Source organism: Acinonyx jubatus, chromosome D3 (assembly GCF_027475565.1).
Source record: "Acinonyx jubatus isolate Ajub_Pintada_27869175 chromosome D3, VMU_Ajub_asm_v1.0, whole genome shotgun sequence".
NCBI lineage: Eukaryota > Metazoa > Chordata > Mammalia > Carnivora > Felidae > Acinonyx > Acinonyx jubatus.
The window spans coordinates 22,001,494-22,027,669 of record NC_069392.1 but is presented as its reverse complement, the minus strand read 5'-3'; the positions used below and the strand labels follow the sequence as shown (position 1 = coordinate 22,027,669).

Genomic DNA, 26,176 nt, shown 5'->3' with positions numbered 1-26,176 from the left:
GAAGGAAGGAGGAGGAAGGAGGAAGAAGAAGGAAGGAAGGAAGGAAGGAAGGAGAGAAGAAGGAAGGAGGGAGGAAGGAGGAGGAAGGAAGGAAGGAAGGAAGGAAGGAAGGAAGGAAGGGAGGAAGGAAGGAGGGAAGGAAGGAAGGGAGGGAGGAAGGGAGGGAGGAAAGAAGGAAGGGGGGAGTGAATGGTTTCCAGGACTCCTGCCTCCTCCAATATGGCAGACTCCTGCTCAGTCATTAGGTCTCTTGACTGGGTGTAGAACTTCCTGACTGCACCAATGTGGTGCTGCTGGCTGCACTATACTGGAATGACCTGTTGCCTTAGCCATTCTCCCTGTGGACCAGGAACTCCTTGAGGGCAGGACCTGGTTGGCCTCATTCTCTGAGGTGTCCCCATGCCTGGTGACATGCCTGTTGCCTAAATACTCATGGAGCCAAGGCACGAAAGGTGCTCTGGCTCCCAGCTCCAGTTAGGAGCTGAAGCCTTGACCATCTGGAGGACAGTGCAGGCAGGAACAGGAGTCAGTCTATCACTGTTGCCTCCTCATTCTGCTGCTGTCACCTCCACTGTCAGGACCGTGTCATCCCAGGTAGGGTAGATTTCTTCATTCCTTCCCCCACTTTGTTGGAAAAAAACTTAAGGCAGCTGAAACTCTGCATGGCAGGCTTGGGATAAGGACAGGAAGCATGGAGGCTGGAGTCAGGGCCCTTCTGCATGGTCACAAGGGCTTTCTGGAAAGTTCTGTCTGGCCGTATGGAAGTAGAGTTTTCCACAAATATTTGTTGAAGGGTTTAAGAGACTGTTCAGGTCTCAGACCACTGTGCCAATCTCAGTACCACCCCTTTCCTGCTGGCACCAGAGAATCAGAGGACAACGCACCTAGGGGCCTCTGATCTGGAGGTCAGTGCCCTTGTTTTAGAGAAGAGTCAACCAAGGCCCAGAGGTCAAGGCAGATAGCCCCGAGGTGCACACCCCCTCTCCCCAGTATTCATTGCTAAATAGTCACTGTAGCACATTCACTCAAGAACACAGTCAAAAGCCCTAGCTCTGGGGAGTCTGGGTGGCTCAGTCAGTTAAGCATCCAACTCTTGATTTCGGCTCAGGTCATGATCTCACAGTTCGTGAGATCGAGCCCTGCATGGGGCTCTGCACTGACAGCATGGAGACTGCTTGGGATTCTCTCTCTCTCCCTCTCTCTGCCCTCTTCTGCTCACTCTTTCTCTAGAAAATAAATAAATAAACTTAAAAAAAAAAGGGAGAGAGAGACCCCAGTCCAGTGCTCCTGCCCACGTCTGTAGCCATGTCACAGAGGAATCTTAGCCCCAGGGCACTAACTCCCAAGACTAGAACCATCAGTGACCCCACATTCCTTCTAGACCTCCTAGGCCCAGCAGCCTTCTTTCAGCTGTTAACATCACCTTGCCTGGCAAGGTATACTCAGCACAGCACCCTCGTCACACAGCTGGCAAGCAGTGGGGCCTGGATCTCACCTGGGACCTGCCTGACTAAGGATGCTGGGCTCTTCCTATTGGGCCAGGCCATTGCCTGATAGTCACCACTGCAATACAGAGTAGTCAGTGTCAAGTTCAAGAGAGAGGGGCTACTGTTTTACAGGGCTCATGTTGGATTGGTTAAATCAGGGAGAGGTTCCCGGAAACAGCAGGAACAGGGTTCTGATGGCCTGGGAGGATCTGGCAGGAGGATCTGGCAGGAAGAAACAGGAGAGAGAAGCAATTTTGATAGAGGCAGGAGGGCCAAGGTATGTCTGAGGAACAGCACAGAGCTTCTTTGACTAAAACGAAAGTGTGTGGAGGGGAGGAGCGGCAGTGAAGGCCCCAAAGGATGCTGGAATGAGATAGGCCTTGGCCTTGAATGCAAGTCAGTGAGACTGAGCTGATGCCTGAAGGAACTAGGGAGCCACTGCAGAATCTTGAACAGGGGAACAACATAACTAGCAGGGAGAGAGAATTGCTGGACAGGGGTAGGGGGATAGAGAAAAGGTAGGGATGTGGAGGAGGGGTTCTCTCTTAGTAACCAGCTCAGAGGAATTTACCAGATTATTATTCTAGGATTTATATTATCAGATTAACTAGTCCTTCCATAGTGGGCCAGAGATAGGTAAGTTTCAGTGGAGGAAGGAGAAGCAGGTAGCCACAGGACTTGGAAAAAACAGACTGGAAGAAGGGTACTTCACTTAGGCCTTTATTGTAGGTAACTCCAGATTCCTGGGGGTTTGTTGGGGGCTGAGGGTGATTTCCTGCTGTGTAAACGTTTTCCTGGGTAGCCTATGCAGGTAACTCCGAGGCTAGTCCACACCCCAGCCTATGGGTGCCTGGAAGCATAGGGCCCAGAAGCCAGAGACTTGGGTGCAAGTCCTAAATTTGCACATATTCTTACAGGATCACTTCTCTCCCTAGGTTCCTCAATAAATCACCTGACTCAGAGGGTCACCATAGGCTTAAATGAAAAGCTAGATCTGAAAGTGCCTTCTAAACTGTAAAGTGCTGTAAAGGGGCTATTCTACTATTTTCCTTTGAATGGGTCCTACATCTTGTCCCTGGGAGGGTCTTATATAAGGATTTGAGCCACAAGTCCAACAAGGAAGGCAGCCTTGTCCTGCCCTAAGCCAGAAGGCGATGGTTCTTTCTTTAACTAGGGCAGAACAGCTGGGACAACCTGAAAACTCCTCCCAGAGGTGGGAGTTGGGGGCTTCTCAGTCACAGAGCTGAATCTGAGACCCTCAGCTCTGCACCCTGTAGCAGACCCTCATGGTAGGGGGCCTTGTCAGGTGCAGAGCAGAGTCCTCCCAGGTGTCTTTAACAGGCCTGCTGTAGCCGGCCTCTGCCTTCTAACTGGGATCCTCCTGCTTTCTACTCTCCTGGAGACCGGAGCGTAGAGTTGGCGGGAACCAACTCTGAGAGGTGGGATGCCCACAAACTCCTGGGCCTAGCTCTGCAGGCACTAAGTGGTGGTTTTCCATGTGCCAGGCACCGGGCAGAGTTCTCCACATCTGTCACGCCACTAACGATTTGGGGTCGTGCTCTCTCTGGGCTTCAGTTTCCACAGCTGTCAAGTGAGGTGAGCTGCCTGATCCCTGAATGATCTGTGCTTAGGTCTTCTTCCCTGGGCTCCCTCAGCACCGGGCTCCATGCCTATTGGAGCATTTCTCACTTTCATTCATTCAGCATACATTTATTGAACAGCTCCTGTGTATAGGATGCTCTGCTGAGGGTAGGGGGCTTGTGGGGGTTCAGAGATGAGTAAGCCAGGACGGTGTGCCCAAGGACCTCACGGTGTAGCAGGGCCGATGCTACTAAGCAGGGCCACACTGTGGTGCTGCCGGTCCCTCCTGCCTATTCTTCCTCTCCCCTTCTCTCTGGCAGGAGCCATGCTTCCCATCAACCACCTGAACTTTGCTTACGCCATTGTGCCAGCATGGAATGAATGGATTTCCTTCTATTTCCTCCCTACCCCATATTTTAGGGTGCAGCTCCAATGTCTCTCCCTCCACAAAGCCTTCTAGGATTCTTACAACCCAAAGCAAATTCTCCTCCTTAACCTCCCAGGCACTTGTTCTGTTTGGAATATTTATCTCGCTCCTATATTCTAGGTGATGGTGCCTATATCTTATCTTTGGGAGGCAAGATGGTGTCTGATTCATTTCAGAATAGTGCCTAGGGCCTGGCACACAGTAGGAGGAAAGAATGGTCCAGGGTATGTGAGCAGCTGCTACCACAGAGGTAGGAAGAGAGTATATAGTGTGTGTGTTATGGGGAGGCAGGAGGGGGCAGACAGAGGGAGGAGGCTGTTGAGCACAGAAAGGAGGAAAGGGCTTCATTGTATGAGGAAGGGGCTGTCAGACATGGCAAGACAGTCAGATGGCACTGAAGCATCCATCACACAAGTCAGACTCGCAATTATAGGAACCCAGAGCTCTGGCCCTTGGGCAGAAGCAGGGGAAGCAGATAAGCTGATAGCAGGCCTGCTTTCATTGAGCGGTGGCTTTACTGTGGCTTCCTCCATGTCCACCCTACATCCCCACCAGAGGCCAAAGCCTGGCCAGGCAGGCGGCAAAGGGAGGTGTGCAGGGCACACTAGGGAGTGGTCACAGAGGCAACCCCTTTGTTAGGCACTTGAGTGCATAAGGCACAGAGTGACTTATATACGTTAGCTCCCTTGATGCTCTCAAGCTGACTTGAAATCCAGATCATCACCTCCATGTCATGAATGAAGAAGCTTGGGTGCACAGAGGTGAAGTCGCTTGCTGAAGTCTGACAGACAGAAGTGGAGGATTTAGGATTCAAACCCAGGACTTCTGATTCCCAGAGAGGAAGCACTCCTCTCTGCCTGCTGAGGAGCAGCTCTTGGAGAGCTGGGAAGGTCAGAAGCAGAGGTCAGGGCCCTGGGTTGGGAGACCTGGTCTGTGGTTCCTTGTTCCCTAGGCCTGCCTGCCTCACAGGTGGAGGGAAAAGTCTGTCAACACTGAGAGGCCCCAAGCTGGTTGGCAGCAGTGGTCCAAAACCAATGGCAAAGAGAAAGAGGGCAGGGGCTCCAGAGAGAAATGGCCAATACCATTGTTCATCACAGGGCGATGTCTAGGTTTCAGGACTTGGCCCTCCACAGCGGCACCAGGCAAGCTCTCCACCATCTGGGGCAGTGAGGTTCTGCCCTATGGGGTCTGATTGCAGGAGAGGTCATTAGATAGCACCTAGATGGGGAAACTGAGGCCCAGAGAGTCAGGTGTCTCGTCCAAGGTCACAGGGGAGCTAAGGATAAATTTGAGACCAGAACCCAGATTTCCTGACCCTCTAATGTCCACTGACCTCGGCCCGGGTGGGGCACCCCTGGTCGCCTCCTGCCAGGGTCTCCGACTTCAGGAGGATAGAGGGCAACGCGCCAGAGGCTCCCGCGCCCAACGCATCCCTCCCTACTCCACCCCTCGGGATCCTTTAAGAGGCGGGGCTTGGCGGCCAGCCCCGAGGCCCGGGCAAAAGGCTGGGACTTTACTCCGGCGGCAGAGAGCGACCCGTGCTCCATCAGCTGCCGCAACCGCCGCGCCCGCGCCCGAGCCACGATGAGCGGCAGAGTCGGCGATCTGAGCCCCAAGCAGAAGGAGGCGCTGGCCAAGGTGAGTCCTCATCCTGGCCCGGCCCCCGCCCCCCGGCCCGGGGCCTCACCTTCCGGCAGCTGAGAGCTGGGAAGGAACTAGGCGGGGGGCGAGCGACGGTGCGGGACCGGCGGGAGGCTGGTGGAGCTGCGGCCGGCAGCACCTGGCGCCTCGCGCCCCTCTCCCCGAGGCCTGCCCCTCCCTCCCCCCGCCCGCCGAGGAGGCCCCGGGGAAGTTTGGCCACCCCAGCCTCAGCCCCGAACGAGACCTTGGCGGTGCCACCTGGGAAGAAGTGGTTGCTTGGAAGCCCTCGGAGGTAGCTAAGGGCACAAAGGCAATATTCATTCACAAGACTGGCAGCCGGGCCCTGGGGGCTGGGGCAGGGCCCCAGGTTTCCTTCCATTTCCGGGAGGTTTTCCTCTTACGGGGCAGCGGCACCCTGAACAGGGCCCTGACAGCTCTTGAGGATACTTGGAGAGCCCTTTCTGGGGCACCAAGTCTCTCTGCCGACCTTGGGCAAAACCCGTCCTTCTCTGTGTGCTCCTTGATGAGACGAAGTGAGGGGTTGGACCCGATGATGTTGAAGGGAGCACCCTCATGTGAAGGCTGGAATCCTATCAGCGACTCACTGGGTTGAGGTTAGTTTGAGCCCAGACCAGCCCTCCCTTGTCCTGCAATCCAGGCCCCTCCCTGGGATTGGGGCAGATGCTCTTCAGAAGGCTAGAAGGTAAGCCTGGCTTTGCCTTGGCGCCTGGGCAGAGGAGGGGGCAGCAGTTTGAAAGCTGGACCCCCTCTCCACCAACTGAATCTACTTTTTGTTGCCCTTGAGGAGAGGGGAGGTTGGCTGTTCTGGGAGCCAGAACCCATTGGGTCCGGTCTGAAGGTTCGGAATCTTCACAGCTGAGCAGTTTTCCATCGCTGGACAGGGGGTGGGGGGCCAGATGTCTCCTGCCATGGCAGTGGGCTGAGGCACCAACCCCAATGAAGGCTCTGCCCCAGGCTGGGCCTCCCCCATCCCAGGGAGGCTGGATAGGGAGGTTTCAGGTTTTACTGCTGACCTGCAGGCGAAGTCAAGCAGAGGAGGGATTAGGTGGTGATTAAACTGGAAACCAGGGGCTGGGTAGGGTCCTTGGTGAGGGGTGGCTTCATGCCTGGGCCCTGGATGAGCAGTTCCTCTGGGAGTCTGGGAGTCTGGGGGATGGGATGGGATGGTTCAAGTCCCTGGCTGACCTAGGCAAGGGGTGGAGGTGGCAGGTCCTCATTGGTCCCCTCTGGGCTGTCCTGTAAGGTCAGTGAGTAGGGAAAGGTGAGTGGCCAGGAGCAGGAGGCATGGGGAGAGCACGTGGGGGTGTGCTCACCTACTTGGAGGTGGATGTCCACATCCCTTGTTTGGCACTCCCTGCACTTTCCCCCTTCATGGCTTCCTGTTGGAACTGTTCCCTCCACCTGGATTGCCCTCCTCCCTCCTCCTGCTGCCTTTGAAGTCCTTCTAGCCCAATGCATATGCCATTTTTTTGAAGTCATGTGAGACCACTGTCTTCCTGGGCCGGTCATAATCAAATTTTCTCTTCCTCTGCTCCCCCAGCACATTGCTCACCAGTCCATTACTAAAGGGCAGAAGACTACAGTGGCAAGAGTGTGCTGTCTGGCCTCGGACAGACCTGGCTTTGCATCCCAGCTCTGCTGATTACTAGCTGTTCAGCCTTGGGAATGTTACTTAGCCTCTCTGAGCTCTAATTTCTTCATCTGTAAAATAGGGACAGTGAAACCTCCAGGGACTCTGAGTGAGGCATGAATAAGATAAATGCCAAGTTCAGTGCTGGGCACACAGGGAACGCTTGGCAAACTGATAGCTTTTACTGTGGCATGTGCCAGAGTGTCTATTATCACAGCTGGGAACACATATGCCCACCTGCCACACTGGAGTGGAAGTGCACACAGCCAGGCAGAGGTAGTGTCTTCCTTCCTTCCTGCCTCCTCCTTGCTATCCACTGAGGCAGCAGAGTGTACTGTGCAGCCCATGTGCTCAGCCAGTGTCTACAAGTTGACCCGTATTGAAGAGAGGTCTGGCAAAGTCCCTGCGGAGAGCCCCCGGCAGAGGGTGGTTGGGGTGGGACCTGCCGCTCACCCTACTGCCTCTCCCTACAGTTTCGGGAGAATGTCCAGGATGTGCTGCCCACTCTGCCAAATCCAGATGACTATTTTCTCCTGCGCTGGCTCCGAGGTGAGGGAATCGGGGCTGCGGGAGGCTGGGGCAGGGGCTTGTCCTGGGTAACAGAATGGTGCACTCTGGAAACCCTGCTCCTGGCAATCTGAGAATCTGGAGAATTCAACCTTTAGAACCCAAAGGGCTCTTGGCAATTGTATAAGCTAGATCCTCCTATTGGGTAGATAACAACCCTGAGGCTCAGAGAGGTGAAGTAACTTGCTCCAAGTCACACAGTGCTTGAATTACAGGCAGAGAGAAGACTAGAACTGGCGGGCTGACTCCCAGCCCAGTGCCCTTTCCATCCATTTGATAAATGCACTCTCCCGATGGACTTGGGGAAATGGGTTGAAGAAAAGCCTAGGAAGACCAAGCCACGTGAGTAGTCAGAGGCAGAGCCAAGTTTAGAACCAGAGTGCAGGCCCTTGGGAGAGGCTGGCCCCCTCTGTGACCTCTTGGGATGGCGAGCCACCTGCTGCCAGCAGTTTAGGCAGCTTGAAGGAGGGGCAGAGTGCACGGGGAACGTGGGAGCACTCAGCCAAACCTAGGTTGATAAGACTGCCCTCAGGCCACTACCAGGCTCCAGAGCCTCAAGTTCTAGCTCTAACTCTGCCCTGGTCTGGCTATGGCGTGGGGGCCAGGGGCACACGTCTGCTTTAGGCTCCTCTCTGCTAGAACAGGACCAGACAGGGTGCCTTGCCTATTACAGGATGTAACATGACAGAACTCTGTGTGTGGTGATGAAATGTACATGTTTCTACTAGCTTCAGAGTCCAATTCAGCTCCGTGCCCCAACTCCTGAAATCTCTCCTTTCTTTTTTCCCTTTTTTTCCTCCTGTGGTTCAAGGCATGTACTACCCTCTCTGGTTCCTGTGACACACTTTTTTTTTCTTTATAGAAATTCTCTTAGCAGACACTGAAATAATAGAGAAAATTCCACTGTGTTAGATTGGCAGAGATTCAATTATGATGTAGAATCATAGCCCCAAATATTAAAGTACAAATCATGCCTGATTATTTATTTATAGACACAGACACACATGTACATACCTTAGGGGTCTTGGGACAGGTGAAAAGATGTATTTTCCTTTTCTGTCCAGAAAAGGTACTAGTATGTATCCTATGACAGGTGCAGCCAGGGAAGCCACACGGAGCCCTGTGTGCCTCTGGAAGTGCCACTTGCCCTTTCCCCCAAAAAGAGCTGTGACCACCCCACCAGCACCACCATCAGCCCACTTGGATTGGGTGAAGGGGCGGAACGGGGGCTCAATGGCGTCAGTCCAGGGGTGGAGGATGTTTTGCTGAAGGGGCTTAGCTAGAAGTGGGCGGGTAGGCAGCGTGGGAAGAATGTGCTGCCTTAAAGAGCCAGCTGTAAGATGATCAAACACCCCACTGAGCTGCTGTTAGGTAGAGACGTGTTGTTTCAAAGAGATGAACAAAATAACAGAGCTCTTTTATCTAAGAGAAGGCCACCTGGGCTCCTGGTACTTGGTTTCCCAGGCATTCCCAACTCCCCAGTCCTTGGATAACCCCTCTCTTTGCAGGCATACGGAAGAGTATAGTCATCCTCATTTGCCAGTTAAGACAACTGAGGCTCAGAGCGGGGAAGGCACTTACCTGAAGGCACACAGCTAATGAGAAGCAGAATCAGGGCAGAAACCTAGGGCCCCAGACTCCCAGGCCAGCAGTCTCTCTAGGAAGCCACAGCTGCCCTCCGAAGACAGGCTCTGCCTCTTCAGACAGAGGAAGTGTCTCCTCTGCCCTTTGTGCCTCACATTTCCTGGGCAGGAGCTCAGGCTGGGTCAGACTCTGCTATGAATTTCAATTACGGTGTTTGTTGCCTTTTTTTTTTTTTTTTTAAGGAAACATTTTCCCTCTTACCTTTGATTCTAAAGGAAACATTTTCAAGGCGCATGCCAGCAGAATGTCTTTCTCTAACCTAGGTGTGAACTCGGGCTTCTACTCTTGGCCCCTTTCCCTCACATGGGTTGAGTTTTCTGCTGGCCCCAAGCCCTGAGAGCAGGCACACGAATCTGTACTGCTTCAGTACAGGGTCAGGTGGCCAGATGAAAACGAGGAGGTGGTAGAAATATTGTGTGTGTGTGTGTGTGTGTGTGTGTGTGTGTGCATGCGCGCGCGTGCGGGGTGGGGGCAAAGGATGTCTGAGTCTTCTTCACTAGGACTAGGAAGTGATCAGATAAGAACCCAGGACAGCTGCTCCTGGACCAGCTTCTTTGGCAGTGCCCTAAGCCATGCTTTGAGCTGTCCCTGACTAGGGCAGCAGGAGCTCTGGAGAGGCCTGACTCAGCAGGCATGGGGAGGCAGTCAGGGCCAAGTGGCAACTTGTGGAGGGCCCTCAAAGAAGACGCTGGATGTTGGACTCTGGCAGATATTAGGGAGCGCTCTCAAAGAAGACGCTAGATGTTGGACTCTTGCAGATACCAGTTAACTGGAGAGCCACCTGGAGATAAGGGGGCTCACAGTTCACTACCACTCCTTCACAGACCAGCTGGGTTCCCCCATCATGATAGCATGTTGCTTTGCATCTTTCATGTGTTTCCAGATCATTAGATGATTCAGTCAGAGATGTGCAGTATCTTGTGCAAGGTCAAACTGCGAAAAAGTGGAGGGGCAGAGAGGCAAACCCAGATTATATTCCTCTAAAAGCCGCCCCTTGCTGCCATGATGGCACGTAAAGGGTGGCCATCAGAAGAAACTTCCTAAGAGCAAAGGCTGTTCACCAGTGTGTGCCCAGCACCAACGAGAGGGGTGGCATTGGTCAAATCTCTTGATATACCCTTTGGGTGCAGGAGCGTGGACTGGATTTCATGATAGCAGAGTCAGGGAATGTGCTCAGCCACTCCCAGAGATCAGTGATTAAGGTGACAGTCCAGAGGGCAGCCTGTCTGGCCCAGCTTCCAGGGCTGTCAGCAGTTCTAGATACCAATCAGATCCACAGAGGACATGCAGCTGGGAGGCAGAGTTCATAGGTCAGTTGGCAAAATTGGTAAGAGTCTGGATCTCAAAAACTCTTTAAAGGATCAAGTGAAGCTGATTGTAACAAGAGAAAATCTGATAGGGATGGGTCCAGAAAACCACCTCACAACATATGGGATGGAGGCTTCCCAACAGCACAGCTGAAAAGGATTTGGGGGTTTCCGTTGACTGTAAGCTCCATCTGAGTTAAGGGTGGGACTGTTGCCGAGAAATTTCTTAGGCTTTGTTGGAGAAGGGTAGACAACACCTGGTGCTGTGCTCAGTTATGGACAGCACACTTTATCATTTAAAAAAATTTTTTTTAATGTTTATTTATCTTTGAGAGGCAGAGACAGAGACAGAGACAGAGCATGAGCGGAGGAGGGGCAGAGAGAGAGGGAGACACAGACTCCAGGCTCTGAGCTGTCAGCACAGAGCCTGACGCAGGACTTGAACCCACAAACCACTAGATCATGACCTGAGCCGAAGTTAGATGCTCAACCAACTTAGACACCCAGGTGTCCCTGGACAGCACACTTTAAGAAGGGCACTGGCCAATTGGGAAACATCTAAAGGGAAGTTCTGTAGATGGACTTGAAACTGGGCTGTGAGAAATGATTAGAGAAAGGATCCATGGATGGGCAACATGATAGCCGAGAGGACTCAGGTGGCAGCACCGAGTTCACTAGTATTGAAGAGGATGTCACATGACTGAGGAAGCGACCCTATTTTCTGAGTGTCCCGGCGGCGGATCTCAGTGTAACAATGAGGACTGAGTGCAAATAGCAGTGCAGATTACCTGGAAGGAGGTGGCATTTGGGGTAGTGAGGTCTTTGTGTTCAAGTTTGAGCAGAACGACTTGGGGCTGGAACATAAAATGAAGACTTGGCCCAGGTGAACTTGAATTCTGAAGCTTTCCAGGAACCATGGGAGGAGGGCCCTCTGTGTCTCATTAGGGTATGCATGGATCCTTTGAAGATAGGGCAAGGTCGACTCAGGCTCATCAACTCTATCCTACTGGGATGTTCTGCCAGATCCACCCCAGACTGTGGGGCAACTATGCTCATCTTTGAACTGTGGATCAAGTTCTCAGAACTGGATGTTAGACCATGAAGATTAACTTTGTGTAACTGGAGAGGCAGAATGATAAAGGGGTCCAGGGTTTACTTTCCATGAGAGAAGATAAGATCTTTCACCTATTGCATCCACTAGGGTAAAATTCTTTTAATCCTGAAGTTGCAAGGCTCTAGCCACCTGCCCTGATCCTTGACCTTCAGGGACTGTGGTGTTCCAGAAGCACCCAGTGAAGGTCTTCATGTTACCTTCTGCTTGTGGGGTGATCTGGGAGTCAGCCCCTACGTGGGAATAGGGAAATCTCCCTGTCCTTGGATGCCCAGCCTGCTGGTCTAACCCTAACCACGTTTCCCTGTTACAGCTAGAAACTTTGACCTGCAGAAGTCCGAAGCCATGCTCCGGAAGGTGAGATCCATTTGGCTTCATATCCCGCTGTTGCCTCCATTCCTGCCTGTCAGAATCACACTGTGCTTCCTTTGCCCACCCTGCCCATCCAATCACAGCTTTTGGCGTGTGTGACATATCTGAGTATTAGCTGACCATTGTTACCTTATACCTCTGTGACAAAGTGCATTCCCTTCCTTGGAAACACAGAACTTTAATAGTTCTGGGCCAGCCAAGAATTATAATCCCTTCTTCCCAGACCTCTAAACCATGCAGTGCCTTCTTTTCCATTCCTGCCAGTTGCCTTCTCATGACGTACCTGAGATGTGATGGTGGCCTCTTCATACTGTCATCTATTGCTAGATACCCCTTAAGGGTTCCCCCCACTCCTGCTCTTTTAAAGCCCTGTGTGTTTGCAGCACGTGGAGTTCCGAAAGCAAAAGGACATTGACAACATCATGAGCTGGCAGCCTCCAGAGGTGAGGACAAATGATCTTGCCCCATCCCTATGTTGGGTCTGTTAGACCCACAATCTGTGCCCGAATCTGGTGGACTGGGACCTTCAGAGGAAAGGTCTAACAATTCTAAGTGAGCCCCAGTGGTTCCCAGGGTGAGTTATCTATTGGCACCCAGGAGAAGGCTGTGGAGGGAGAGCTTGATGAACCCCTGGGAAGGCCCTGGGATACAGGGAAGGCACGACTGCCCTGGGCCTGCTGACCAGGTGCCTCCTCTATGTTTTTGCCCAGGTGGTCCAAAAGTATCTGTCAGGGGGCATGTGTGGCTATGACCTGGATGGCTGCCCCGTCTGGTACGATGTCATTGGACCTCTGGATGCCAAGGGTCTGCTCCTCTCAGCCACCAAACAGGACTTGCTCAAGACCAAGATGCGGGACTGTGAGCGGCTTCTTCAGGAGTGTGTCCGCCAGACCGAAAAGGCAAGTGGGCTTAGCACGGTTGAAAATGAGTTCATCACAGTAGAGGTGTTCAAGCAGAAACAGGCATATCACACAGGGATTTAAGCACAGCTTCAGGACTGGGGCCCAGACGTTTGGATTTCACAGACGAGTGAAATTACAGAGTTTTGGGGACCGACATACGTTGCCAAATTTTTATTTTTCCAAGTAAGGACTTAAAAAGAAAATGTACCAGCTACTATTGCCATAATCAGCCCCCAAAACTATAGGAATGGCATAATCTCAGAATAAAGAGCAGTCCTTTAAATTGAAGAAATTTATTACATTATCATTGTTTTTCTCATTCATCTGGGCACCAGTAAAATCTTTGTCATGGACCAGCCTGTCCTCAGACAAGTGTTTGGGTACCGCTGGTGAGATGAGCTCAGAGTCTGTATTCAAAACAAAAAGGTGAGGACAGGTGATTCCCTCTCTAAGAAAAAGACTGAAGGGAGAGCTGGAGCCACACTGACCATCTCTTCTGCCTTCCTCTTCAGCTATCATAAGGATCCAGTGAAATGATGTGATAAATTTGGGAACACTCCAACACCGTCATTCACAAACATGCACTGAGAGCCCAGTGTGTGCAGAGATCCTGCAGGCTGGGGACACAGAGAATCATTAGGTGGGCATGTACCCTTAAGGGCTTAGGTTGGATGGAGAGTCTCCGTGCCTGCTCACCAGAAAAGTTGCCCAACGAGGCCCCACGGACTGAACACTACCAGGTGCTGCACACAGAGGAAGGGGGGGGGGCCATGAGGTCAAACTGCAGAACAGAAGGGACCTCAGAGAGAATCTAGATCCACCCAGTTGTTTACTGGACAAGAACAGGGACACCGAGGCAGGAAGAGTGACTAGCCTAGGCCACAATTCTGGCCTGGGGGTGATTATTTCAACATGGAAGGCCCTTGGTATGGCCCTGTCCAGATCTGGGCCCATGACCAAATCAGCAAGATGTGACTCTGCTCCTCTGTCCTCTGCAGATGGGGAAGAAGGTGGAGACAGTCACCCTGATTTATGACTGCGAGGGTCTTGGCCTCAAGCATCTCTGGAAGCCTGCGGTGGAGGCCTATGGAGAGGTGAGGAGCAGGGCTGGGAGGGGGCTGTGAGGAGGAGAAAAAGTAGGAGTGAGCCCCTCTGCTAGGATGCTCTGTGGGTGAGGTGATGGGGGCGGAGTTTAGCCTGAAGGAGGTGGGGCCTGCCTCCCTCCTGCCTCCCTGGTACAGAGGTCTGGGCCCTTGGGACTCCGTGATTTGTTTCCACAGTTTCTCTGCATGTTTGAGGAAAACTATCCTGAGACACTGAAGCGTCTTTTTGTTGTTAAAGGTAAGTTGAGGGGCGCCTGGGTGGCTCAGTCAGTTAAGTGCCTGACTTCAGCCCGGGTCATGATCTCATGGTTTGTGGGTTCAAGCCCTGTGTCAGTCTCTGTGCTGACAGCTCAGAGCCTGGAGCCTGCTTCAGATTCTGAGTCTCCCTGTCTCTCTGCCCCTCCCCTCCTCATGCTTTGTCTTTCTCTGTCTCTCAAAAATAAATAAATGTTGAAAAAACAATTAAAAAAAAATAAAGGTAAGTTGGGAACTATCTGTGATGAAGTCAAATGGGAAAGAGGGGCCCAAAATGTTACTGGGACAGGTCCAGGGGAGTAGAATGGGGTGAGGCAGAGGAGGGGATCTGGAGACCCCTGACATATGCAGACTGGGTTACAATTCACAAAGCTTTTAGGATTTATTACCTCCTTGGAGCCAGCCAGACGGGTGAGATAGGAAGGCAATACCCACTTTCTAGACAGGGAAGCTGGATGTCAAAGAGGTGCTTGTGCCAAGCCTCACACCCTGGGCTGTGTGGGCTCCACAGCACTGGGGAGCCTGTGGCCTGACACAAGGGACTGTGGAGGACACTGTTAGGGACAAAGTGAGCCTTGCTCCCGGTCTCACATTGCCTGGTCTCTGTTCCAGCCCCCAAGCTGTTTCCTGTGGCCTATAACCTCATCAAGCCCTTCCTGAGTGAGGACACTCGCAAGAAGATCATGGTCCTGGGGGGTGAGTAGCCCAGACTCTTCTCAATGCCACTGGATGCTCTGTGGGCCAAACTGGGGACAGCTTTAGATGTCTCTAACGTGAAGGCTTCCTTTGCTGGTTTGGTAGCAGTGAGACCCAGGAGCAAATAGGGGCCGGGCTAGGGTCTGCCTTTCTGTTTTAATAAGAACTCTTTCACTCAGACGCTCTAGAAGAAAGTACTGAGCTCAGCACTGTAGATGCAAAGATGAACAAAATACCAGTCTTGCCCTTAAGGAGCTTACAGGGTAATAGGAGAGAGAAGACCTTTAGAGAGAAAGCGATGATACAAGCTAGAAAAGGTACTAGAAACAGCAGAGAGAAGGTGCATGGAGGAAACAGGAGCAGAGGTTGCTTTCAGTTAGGGGCAACTAGGAGTTGCTTCCTTTGATGAGCACCTACTATGTGCCAGGCCCCTTGGATTAGGTGACAAAGATGAGTAAGACAGAATCCCTTGAAGAGCTCCAGGCCCTCTTGGGGAAGGGAGATGCAGACAACACATTACATGTAAAAGAGAGAAAGCAAGTGGGTGGGGACACTGAGCAGGGACACTCACCTTCTCCTGACCCAGGAAGGAGCAGATGCCTACCTCACCTGAGTGCTACAGAATGAGTTAAGAGGCAGCAAGATGATGCCAGGCAGGAACCTGTTGGGCAGAAAGAACAGCACTGAGGAAAGACCTTACACACCGTGGTTTAGGCAATTGTAGAGAGCACAGCAGGGTGTGACAAGAGAGGGGCCACACTGGAGAGGGGCCGAGAGCCAGGGCACAGAGAATCCAGGGCACCATGCCGAGAAGCCTGGACATGACTCTACAGGTTACTGGGAACCACGGAAGATTCTGAGCAGGGAAGGTAAAGGCATCAGATTCTTAAATTAATTAATTAATTAACTTTCTAGCCATTTTATTATTATTTTTAATGTTTATTTATTTATTTTTTATTTAAAAAAATTTTTTTTCAACGTTTATTTATTTTTGGGACAGAGAGAGAGAGAGAGAGAGAGAGAGAGAGCACAAATGGGGGAGGGGCAGAGAGAGAGAGAGAGACACAGAATCGGAAGCAGGCTCCAGGCTCTGAGCTGTCAGCACAGAGCCCAACGCGGGGCTCGAACTCCCAGACCATGAGATCGTGACCTGGCTGAAGTAGGACGCTTAACCGACTGCGCCACCCAGGCGCCCCAATGTTTATTTATTTTTGAGAGACACATCGACAGAGTGCAAGCAGGGAAGGGGCAGAGAGAGAGGGAGATACAGAATCTGAAGCAGGCTCCAGGCTCACAGAGCCCGACGCAGGGCTCAAACCCACAAACCGTGAGATCATGACCTGAGCTGAAGTCGGACGCTTAACCAACTGAGCCACCCAGGCGCCCCTATTTTATTATCAAAAAAAAATGTTTTAATGTTTTTATTTATTTTGTTTTATTTATTTTTATATATTTTATTTATTTTTAATGTTTGTATTTATTTATTTATTTATTTATTTATTTATTTATTTATAATGTATTTATTTTGAGACACAGAGTGAGTGGGGGAGGGGCAGAGAGAGATGGAGACACAGAATCTGAGGCAGGCTCCAGGTTCTGAGCTGTCAGCACAGAGCCTGATGTGGGGCCCGAATTCACGAGCCGTGAGATCGTGACCCGGGCTGAAGTTGGACGCCTAACTGACTGAGCCACCCAGGTGCCACCCCTTATTATTTTTTAAAATTTATGCTCAAGTTAGCTAACATACAGTGGTCTTGGCTTCAGGAGTAGATTCCAGTGATTCATCACTTACACATAACACCCAGTGCTCATCCCAACAAGTGCCCTCCTTAATGCCCCTCACCCATTTTCCCCCACCCCTCCACCCCCATCAACCCTTAGTTTGTTCTCTGTATTTAAGAGTCTCTTATGGTTTGCCTCCCTCTCTGTTTTTATCTTATTTTTCATACCCTTCCCCTATGATCATCTGTTAAGTTTCTCAAATTCCACATATGAGTCAAATAATATATTTCTTTCTCTGACTTATTTTGCTTAGCATAATAGCCTCCAGTTCCATCCACGTTGTTGCAAATGGCAAGATTTCATTCTTTTTCATCATTGAGTAGTATTCAATGTAGTAGTATTCAAAGTAGAATTGTATATGTGTACCCCATCTTCTTAACCAGGATCAGATTTTTACTTTATTTTTTAATGTTTTAAGTTTATTTATTTTGATAGAGAGTGAGAGAGAGCACAAGCTGGGGAGGGGCAGAGGGAAGGAGAGACAGAATCCCAAGCAGGTTCCATGCTATCAGCGCAGAGCCCGACATAGGGCTCAAACTCACATAATGTGAAATCGTGACCAGAGCTGAGATCAAGAGTCAGATGCTTAACCGACTGCACCACCAGGCACCCCAACCAGGATCAGATTTCAAATGGAGACACATTTTACTGGCAAGCTTGCAAAGCACAGGTACCAATTTGCAGTGTGGCCACAGTCCATGCAAGAGGTGTTGCAAACCTGAGCTGGGGAGGTGGCAGTAGGGATGGAGAGAAGAGGATGGACTAGAGACTTACTTAGGAAGTGAAACAGCAGAACTCAGTCGACTGGATAGAGGAAGGAAGAGAAATCTAGAAATGACTTTCTGGTGTCTGGCATGAATGACTGAATATCACAATCATTCTGGTACAATTCGTTCAGCTAGAGAACACAACTGGAAGAATAAGCTTGATGTTGAGTTTGGGGAATCTCTGAGATACACAGATGTTGGGGTTACTTGAGCCTGAAGCTGAGGAGAGAACTCCAGTTTGGAAATTCGGGAGTTATCAAATACAGGCAGCAACTAAAACCTTGTGAGTAGATAAAGGATGCCCACAGAAGAGTGGAGGCTCAGTCCTGGGGACTGTCCAAGCTCAAGGGCAGGCAGAGCCAGAGGAGCCCACCAGGGAGAATGAAGAGTGATTGATGAGGTTGGCAGGACCACACCCGGCAGGGATTGGATGTGCTGGGGAGCTGGGAGAACATCAGGGCACAAGAGGGAAGCTAGAGCAAGAGACGCATAGGAATCAAGCCAGCCACGGACAGAGAGGAGCTGAGTTTTACCACAACATTAGGTGAAGTTGGTGGGAAGAAAAGACCACAGAGGTAGATTGGGACTGGCTCCTGGCAGACTCGATGCCACCCGTGGAGTTGAACTTAGGGGTAGGCAATACAGATTCTGAAAGTTTCTGAATGTTCACCATTAGGCAACACATTGAAAGTGGAAATCTTCCCAGTGCGTATTAATGAGCCCCGGGAGCAGCGTGGAGCATTCTAGAAAGTACAGGACTTCTGGGATTTGGTCCTGACTCTGACAGCAACAAGTTCTGCTTCTTGTTGCCTCAGTTACTCTCTCTGTAAGATGGGAAGTTCTTTTTGGCCTTATTCCAACTCTCCAGCTGAGCTGGGGGAAGACATACAAAATCTGAGCAAAAGGCTCTGATGATTCTTGGCTTTTCTGCTGCTACCACCCACCATGAGCATGTGGTGGTTGGGTTTCCTGGCAGCAGAGCTGTAGAGAAGGTGCCGTCTGTTCTCCCACCCACACCTGAAACCCTTTCAACCAAACCCATCTCAGTCTCGGAAGATACAGGATCTTCAGCAGAGGAGGGAAGACGTTCATTTTGGGTTGGTCAGTGAGGCTTAGAAGCACAGATTAAATCACTCCCCAAACCACAGACGCTGTGTCGCAGGAGTTGCATGGTCCCGGGACCCTAGAAATCAGAGGGTTGGGAGACTCTGGACAGTCTCTGTGGGCTTCCAGCCAGTACCAACAACAGAGGATACTGGGTTGTACCCCATGACTTGGAGCTGCTGCCTATTTATGGTCTATATAGTCAGCATGGAAAGGTTTCCAGCATCAAAATATTGTACTTGGCTGATAATAGGTTAGGAATTTGGTTCTCAGCATTGGTTGCACTAGAATCAAACTCTCCGAGTCAGGAAAGGGCTTGGTTATTTACAAAAAAAAGGGGGGGGGGGCGAGTCACTGGCAGCTTAGACAGCCTGAAAAACAGCAGAAGTAAAGTTGTGGCTGGGGTAAAGCCAAGGGAACCCATTTCAAGGGCCACGCTACAGTGGTGCATTCAGTAACTCACGACTGAGCATGATTCGTATAGATGAAAGTAGGGGATGAGACACAGGGTTGTGCCCTCCTGGAATTCAGTCTACCCAGGACAGATTATGTTGATTCAGGCCCTCCTGCTTGATGCATATGCTGTTCCCTCTACGTGGGATGCCCTTCCCTTTCTTTGTTCCCTCTGCCTGCACTGCAGGTATTTGTATCATCTTCCAAGGAGTGATAATATATTCTGATGTGCGTAAGGCACTTAACAGTTTATGGCATCTTCTCAAGTACTTAGTTCACTTCACCCCCCACTGAAGCCTTGCAAGGTGGGAGGAATCAGGCTCAGAGTGAAGCAATGCCCAAGGTTGTTCAACTGGCCAGAGGCAGGGGAGACACGACTCAAGGTGTTCTGATTCTTAGTTCAGGGCAGGGCAATCCTCTGGGTGATGGTTCCTCCTGAATCCCCTGCAGATCTGTGTGTATACTGTGTACTCCTAATGCCTGTGTTTTGCGTCCTGGGGCAGACAGGGTTTTTCCTGCCTCTTTTGTGTTGACCACCAGGGCCGTGAGGAAATCTTGCCTAGTGGTGACCCTTTTTTTCTCCTTCCTTCCCTCTACTGCCCAGCAAACTGGAAGGAGGTTTTACTGAAATATATCAGCCCTGACCAGCTGCCTATGGAGTATGGGGGTACCATGACTGATTCTAATGGAGACCCCAAGTGCAAATCCAAGGTAGGGGACTGCATGCCCCCCGCCGCGTAGCCCATAGGGCTAGGGGATCACCCGGGAAGCCTGGCTCAAATGCCCATTCCAGTTCATTCTGTGTTCTGCTTCTAGATTAACTACGGGGGTGACATTCCGAAGAAGTATTATGTGCGAGATCAAGTGAAACAGCAGTATGAGCACAGTGTGCAGATTTCTCGTGGCTCCTCCCACCAAGTGGAGTATGAGATCCTCTTCCCTGGCTGTGTCCTCAGGTAGTGCTCTGGACCCTACGAGGCAGCCTGTGCCTTTGAGCCAGTGGGTGGGCTGGGCTGGGAGAAGCCCTGAAGGCAGGACCCCAGAGAGTGCACACATGGACGGAATCGCGTCTCAATGGGTGGATGTCTCCTGCAGGTGGCAGTTCATGTCAGATGGTTCAGACATCGGTTTTGGGATTTTCCTGAAGACCAAAATGGGGGAGCGGCAGCGGGCAGGGGAGATGACGGAGGTGCTTTCCAACCAGAGGTACAATGCCCACCTGGTCCCTGAGGATGGGACCCTCACCTGCAGTGATCCTGGCATCTGTAAGTCTTGGCTTAGAGCCCCTGCCCTAGCTGTCTGCCTGTGAGGTCCCTCTTTCTCCATGGGTTTATGCTCTCAGACTGTTAGAACTAGACATAGGGCTCCATCAGATCAACCCTCTCCTGGCATAGATAAGGAAACCTAGGCTTGGACAGGTACAATGACCAGGTGACCCTCCTGGTTAGCAGCAGGGTGGGACTCTGACCAAATACTCCCAGGTAGAGATGAGTCATGGTGCTAGGTGATCACAAGGTTCAGAATATTTGCTATCTGGTTCAAGACTAACTGGATCTATGACTGTCATCAGACATTTCTTGGGGATGTTCCTCTCCCCAGACATCAGAGAGGCAGAACTTGCCTGGGTGGGTGCAGGGATCCCCGGGTGAGTGATGCTGAAAAGCCCAGTCTTGATCCCTCTGAGCTTCATTTATCTCCACCTTGATCAAAAAAAATGGGCACAGACCATGAATAGGAAGTTTGGGCAAGAGGAATAAGAATGGCAAACAGGCATTTGAAAAAGTGTTTGACCTCACTCAACTTTGTAGTATCTATTAAAATTCCCTTTTAGCAATTCTAATTCTGGAAATTTAGTCTACAGGAATGTTTATACAAAGACACAAGGATATAGGTACAGGGATGTTCCTAGCAGTCTGGGAAACTGGCAATAAACTAAATGGCCTTAATAAGATCTCGTTAAATGAATTATGGTCCATGCATACATGTATATGGAATACAATATACACATTAGAGGGAATAAATTGACACATAAGATGTCTGGTACATGTTTTAAAAAAACAAAGAGTGAAGCATAGCATATGGTATACACTCTGCTTTTTTTAAAAACATGTATATTAAAAATAATTCTGGGGAATAGTGGTTATCTCTGAGATGGTAAGAAGCTTATAGAGGGCTTTAATTTTTTTACATGAGTTCTGCAATGTTTTACAATTTTACAATGACCATGTACTACATTTATAAGTAGAAAAACTACACACACACACACACACACACACACACACACACACACTTCCCTTCCAGTCTCCAGTTTCCTTTCTATTAGAGCCAATGGGCCAGGCATGGAAAGTCAATGAGAGCAAGGGCTTTATCATTAAGCCACTTGGATTTGACTATAGACTAGTCCTTAGGCAAGTGACAGCCTCCCCGGGCTTCAGTTTCCTGATTGCTAACTGGGGATCAAACTCTCTACCTCATGGGGATAGGTCTGTGCAGCACTTAGCATAATGCTTGGCATACAGCAAGCACTTAACACACTGTAGTCACCATTATTATTATTAGGGCAAGACCTGGCAGGGAGAAGGGCCATCCTGGAGATGGTGTTGGAGACGGGAGAAGCCCTGTGCCCCATTTCTAGGGCAGCATCACCAGGAGATCTGAGCTAGCCCCCAGATGCCTCACAACATCATCCCGATCTCAGATGCCGTGTACTTCCCCACATGCCAGGCAATGTTCAGTCTCTACAGCCCTTTCCTCAGATGCTCTGTGGTATGGCTCCCCACGGAGGAGGAGTATTCTTGTTAGTGAGCAAGCAGCTAGGTCCTTGGAGGAGAAGGCATATTACTACATGCTTCAGTAAGAACAAGTCCTAGCACACCAGCCCAGATACTATTATCCACAGAGCATAAAGTATTTTGTATATAAGCTTCAATTTTTTTAAAAAAGTTTGTAAAAATGTTTTATTTATTTTTGAGAGAGAGAGGGAGAGAGAGAAAACAAGTGGGGGAGGGGCAGAGAAAGAGGGAGACACAGAATACAAAGCAGGCTCCAGGCTCTGAGCTGTCAGTACAGAGCCCGATGTGGGGCTCAAACTCAGGAACCATGAGATCATGACCTGAGCCGAAGTCAGATGCTTAACCGACTAAGCCACCCAGGTGCCCCAAGCTTGAATTTTTTAAAATATTTTTTTAACTTTATTTATTTTGAGAGAGAGAAAGAGCGAGCAAGCCAGGGAGGGGCAGAGAGAGAGAGAGAGAGAGAGAGAGAGAGAGAGAGAGAGAGAGAGAGGAGAATCCTAAGTAGACTCCATGCTGTCAGTGCAGAGCCTGATGCAGAGCTCAATCTTACAAACCATGAGATCATGCCCTGAGCCAAAACCAAGAGTTGGACGCTTAATCAACTAAGCCACCCTGGTGCCCCAACTTGAATTTTTTTTAATGGACGGGGAAGCTGAGGTATAGAGAAGGGATGTCACCTCTCCCACAAAGTAGCTTATATGAACACCAAAAGACAGAGGACATGAGACAATCCTAGAGTCCTGGTCCAGATCTCTAGGCCATAGCTATCTTAGAGATGATCAGGTCTGCCCTGATGTTACAGAACAGAGAGTGGAGTCCCAGACCAGGGAAGTAATTTACCCAAATTCATGCAGCCAACAGCAGTGCCCCACCCATTTTCCAGCAGTGCTCATTACCAATTATAGTACCGGAAGGACACAGCCTGAGAGAGGACCAGGAACCTTATAACATAACCAGGTTTAGGTTTGCAAATCCCAAATATATTTTAGCTCTTCTTGGATACATTCCCAGATGGAACGTTTATCGGCCTGTGGGGCCTTGACTGCCGCTTCTTGTCCATTCCAAGGAGGATTAGAGGCAGGTCAGGGCATCCACCTCCCAGGTGTAAAGACAATGAGGTGGGATCAGCTGTTGTCTGGAGCCGTGGCTCAGGTTAGACCTGAGCCCAGAGAGAATGCAGTATTAGGTTACAAACTTACCTGTGGGAGGGCAGTGCCCTTGGAGAGCCAGGTGACCCCCTGCAAAGTGGAACATAATCGCTCAGTGGAGAAATTAAAACTCTGTGCCAGCCTCCAGTGGTAAGAACACATTAATCCTCCCCAGGCCACACGGGTCCTTGCCCAAGTGTACTTAATGGCTGAGAAGGAGAAACAAAGTCTGAATTGATTTCACTTATTTTTTTTCTCAACTAAAATTTCCTGAGGGCCTGAGTTTAGAATACTTGGAAAGAAGATTCAGAAGAAAAGATATAGACTTTGTCTGCCAGGAGTACTTAACATGGTCTAGAAGACCTAAAAGACTAGATGAAGGTTCAGCAGTACTTCCAGGCAGTGTTGGGAGAAGAGAGTCTTGGGGAGAAGAGAGTCTAGCCAGGCTCCAGGAGGCTTGGTTTCTGAGTCCCCCTGTGCCACCAACTCTCCAAGTGTTTTGGGCAGGTGTCTCTAAGTAGTTTTTGCTTTCCTCCTCTTCCCCCTCCCCCTCCCCCTCCTCCTCCTTCTAAGTTTATTTGTTTATTTTGAGAGGATGAGCAGGGGTGGAGCAGAGAGAGGGAGAGAGAGAATCCCAGGCAGGCTCTGCAGTGTCAGCACAGAGCCCCATGTGGGGCTCGATCCCACGAACTGTGAGATCATGACCTGTGCCAAAGTCAAGAGTTGGCTGCTTAACTAAGCCACCCAGGCGCCCCAGCTTTTGCTTTCCTTCTTAAAATGAGGGGAGTGGGCTAGAGCAGGAGGTCTTTTTTTTTTTTTTAATTTAATTTTTTAAGTAGGTTCCATGCCCAACGTGGGGCTTGAACTCACATCCCTGAGATTAAGAGTCACATGCTCTACCAACTGAGCCAGCCAGGCTCCCCTAGAGCAGGAGGTCTTAATCTGGGGTTTGTGGACTCCCCATAGATGTGACTGTGAATCTTAAAAGACCAAACCACCTCCCTTTTATAACATAGAGTGTCTAACATCCCCTTTTCTATTCTCAAATGAAATTCATGGATAATATAACCCATCTAAACACATGATTTAAAAAGCAATATAATCTCCCACTGGGAGAAATAAAAGGAAGTTAATTTAGAATATATATTTGTTTCCATACATAAACGAGAAGGCATGATTACACCCATGTGCTGAGACTCTTCAGAATGGTGCCTTTCCCATTGGGACCCCCTGCCCCCAAGGGTCCATGATGGGGTCCAGGGGATCTGAAGTTGTATGATTTCATCAGATTCTCAAGGGGCCAGTTCCCCAACAAAGGTTGAGGAGCCCTAGCCTGGAAGGATCTCTGAGGGCCCTACAGGCCTGTGAGTACATGATTAGTGTCAAAATGAACCATGTAGTTCATGAACTCCACTTCCCTTGGGCCTGGGCCTTAGAACAGCCTCTTCCTTGTTTCTGAGAGCAAAATATCATACAAGGCAGAGCCATCTAGATCCTGGTGCTTGGTCCAAGGAGCTCAGACCTTTCCCCTAGCATGACTGATTTTAGTTGCTAGGGCTCTGTTGTCCAGGACAGTGAGGCAGTGTCTCTCTTTCCGGAGGGACTACTGGTTCTGAAAAACCTCTGGTGCAGAGAGAAAATCAATGAGTAATACTTCCTTCATACCGTGAAAAAAGTGTAGGTGGAGTGTCTACTCAAGGTCTAAACTATGTATTTTATTTAGGGGCAGGAAAGAGGAGAGGTTAATTCTCAGGATTAAATATACTTTTTTTGGGGGGGGGGGGCTTGTTCTAAGTTTTTATTTTTGCTGGGAAAAGTGAGAGAAGTCCTGGATAGGGAAAGGGCAGAGTGAGTGTTTTTGTTCTCACACTCTGTTCTCTTGAAGGGGTACTTGACTGAAATGGAACAACTTCTCAACAACAACAAAAAAAAGGGTTAGATTAAAAGCAGTCTGTTCCTCGGCCAAGGCTTCAAAGCCTTCTCTGCCAACTGCATGCCCACTTTGAGTTTTCCTAATCATTTATGATTACAAACAGGGGCGAAATGAGCATCTTTGTCCATTTATTTGGGACAAATTCACTGGGATGAATTCCTGGTTCAAAAATTCTGTGTATTTTTTACCTTGGCCAGAAACTGAACAGGGCTCGTCTTTTTCCAGGGCCCAAGGCAGGCAACAATGCAGACCAGAGGGAAATTGCAGCTCTATCACCTCACCATGTGACACAGTGACCTCCTTTTTATACCCTATAAAGCAGGATTAATACTGAATTCATAGTTACTTGCAGCAATAGTCTAGTAGTATATATAGATTACCAAGCCAGGGCTGAGACACATAAGTAGGCATTTTCCCATAACTATTATTATTTTGACAACTACTGCTGCTACTAATTCTGCTATGCCATTTCAAGGCCCAGTTCAAGTTCTAACACCTCTGAAAAGCCTTTTTACATGATTTCAGTCAATAGGGCCCTCTCCTTCCAAGCTGTTAACAGATATGGTTGTCTCTCTCACTCATCTGGCGCTCGGCATGTTCTGTCTCATATATTTTTTTCTCTCTGTGAATATCTTGTCGACCCAGCTTGATTTAAGTTTCAGAAGGTGAAGGACCATTGCTTATGCTACCTTCATCCTCATTATGGACCACACTGCCTTGTTCAGTCAACAAAACTCGCTGCCCTTTGTTAGAATTGCCTGAATGTCTGGTTTTCTGCCTCCCCTCAGATGTCCTGCGGTTTGACAATACCTACAGCTTCATTCATGCCAAGAAGGTCAGTTTCACTGTGGAGGTCCTGCTTCCAGACAAAGCCTCAGAAGAGAAGATGAAACAGCTGGGGGCAGTCACCCCAAAGTAATGCCTCCTCCCACAGAAGGCCTGGCTCCCTCAGTGTCTCCCTGTCAGTTTCTGTCCCTTGTAGCAGTCATTTGCCCAGTATCCAGATGCCTCCCAAAAAACTGGGCTACAAGAAAGACCCTGGGCTGGATTTGGGAAACTTTCATTTCAGAATTAGGAAGAGGGAGAGTAGCAGGAGAGGGTCCCCTTGCCTCTCAAATTGCTAAGAAGTCCCAGGGGCTGGACACCATGATAGGATCTACCATCCTATAAGCTGTGCCAACTTTACCTGTCCAGTGACAGCTGAGACAGGAAGTGAAAGGGGGGGAGATGGGGGTGGCAGCAGGGAAGAAATTAGAAAAGGGGGGAGAGATTGAGACCTAACACTTCAGGGAAGCCAGCTGTAGGGGAGGAACTTGTTCCCAAATGAAAATGTTAAGTCTAGATCATAATGAGGAGTATAGCAAGGTAGCAGGTTGCTAGAGTTATGGTGGGGGTCAAAAACTCTTCTAAACTTTCTATCACCAAGGCTGGGATCTTTTGGCTTTGCCTA

At 50.0% G+C, this 26,176-nt stretch overlaps 1 protein-coding gene, 1 long non-coding RNA gene and 1 other non-coding gene across 6 annotated transcripts; 1 reads left to right on the top strand and 2 right to left on the bottom strand.

Annotated features, from left to right (window-relative positions):
• Positions 1 to 4,967: 4,967 nt before the first annotated feature.
• Positions 4,968 to 25,782, top strand: SEC14L2 (SEC14 like lipid binding 2). 4 transcript variants are annotated; one of them, XM_027050743.2, is made up of 12 exons: positions 4,968 to 5,133; positions 7,261 to 7,336; positions 11,730 to 11,773; positions 12,172 to 12,231; positions 12,499 to 12,687; positions 13,689 to 13,784; positions 13,971 to 14,031; positions 14,661 to 14,744; positions 19,455 to 19,561; positions 19,667 to 19,806; positions 19,946 to 20,115; positions 25,515 to 25,782. In XM_027050743.2, exons 1-12 carry the CDS (start codon positions 5,080 to 5,082, stop codon positions 25,643 to 25,645), a joined length of 1,212 nt encoding a protein of 403 aa, XP_026906544.2. In that variant the 5' UTR covers positions 4,968 to 5,079; the 3' UTR covers positions 25,646 to 25,782. The 4 variants fall into 4 exon arrangements, with proteins under 4 accessions (XP_026906544.2, XP_026906546.2, XP_014936990.3 ...); XM_015081504.3 differs by lacking the exon at positions 4,968 to 5,133 and adding an exon at positions 5,225 to 5,428; XM_027050745.2 differs by lacking the exon at positions 7,261 to 7,336 and having other exon boundaries at positions 5,023 to 5,133.
• LOC128312348 (uncharacterized) lies at positions 16,221 to 25,516 on the bottom strand. The gene is made up of 2 exons (XR_008291486.1): positions 22,845 to 25,516; positions 16,221 to 20,550 (listed from the first exon to the last, which is right to left on the bottom strand). It is a non-coding gene; the product is annotated as an uncharacterized LOC128312348 (long non-coding RNA).
• TRNAK-CUU (transfer RNA lysine (anticodon CUU)) lies at positions 23,639 to 23,711 on the bottom strand. Its single transcript has one exon. It is a non-coding gene; the product is annotated as a tRNA-Lys (tRNA).
• Positions 25,783 to 26,176: the final 394 nt, after the last annotated feature.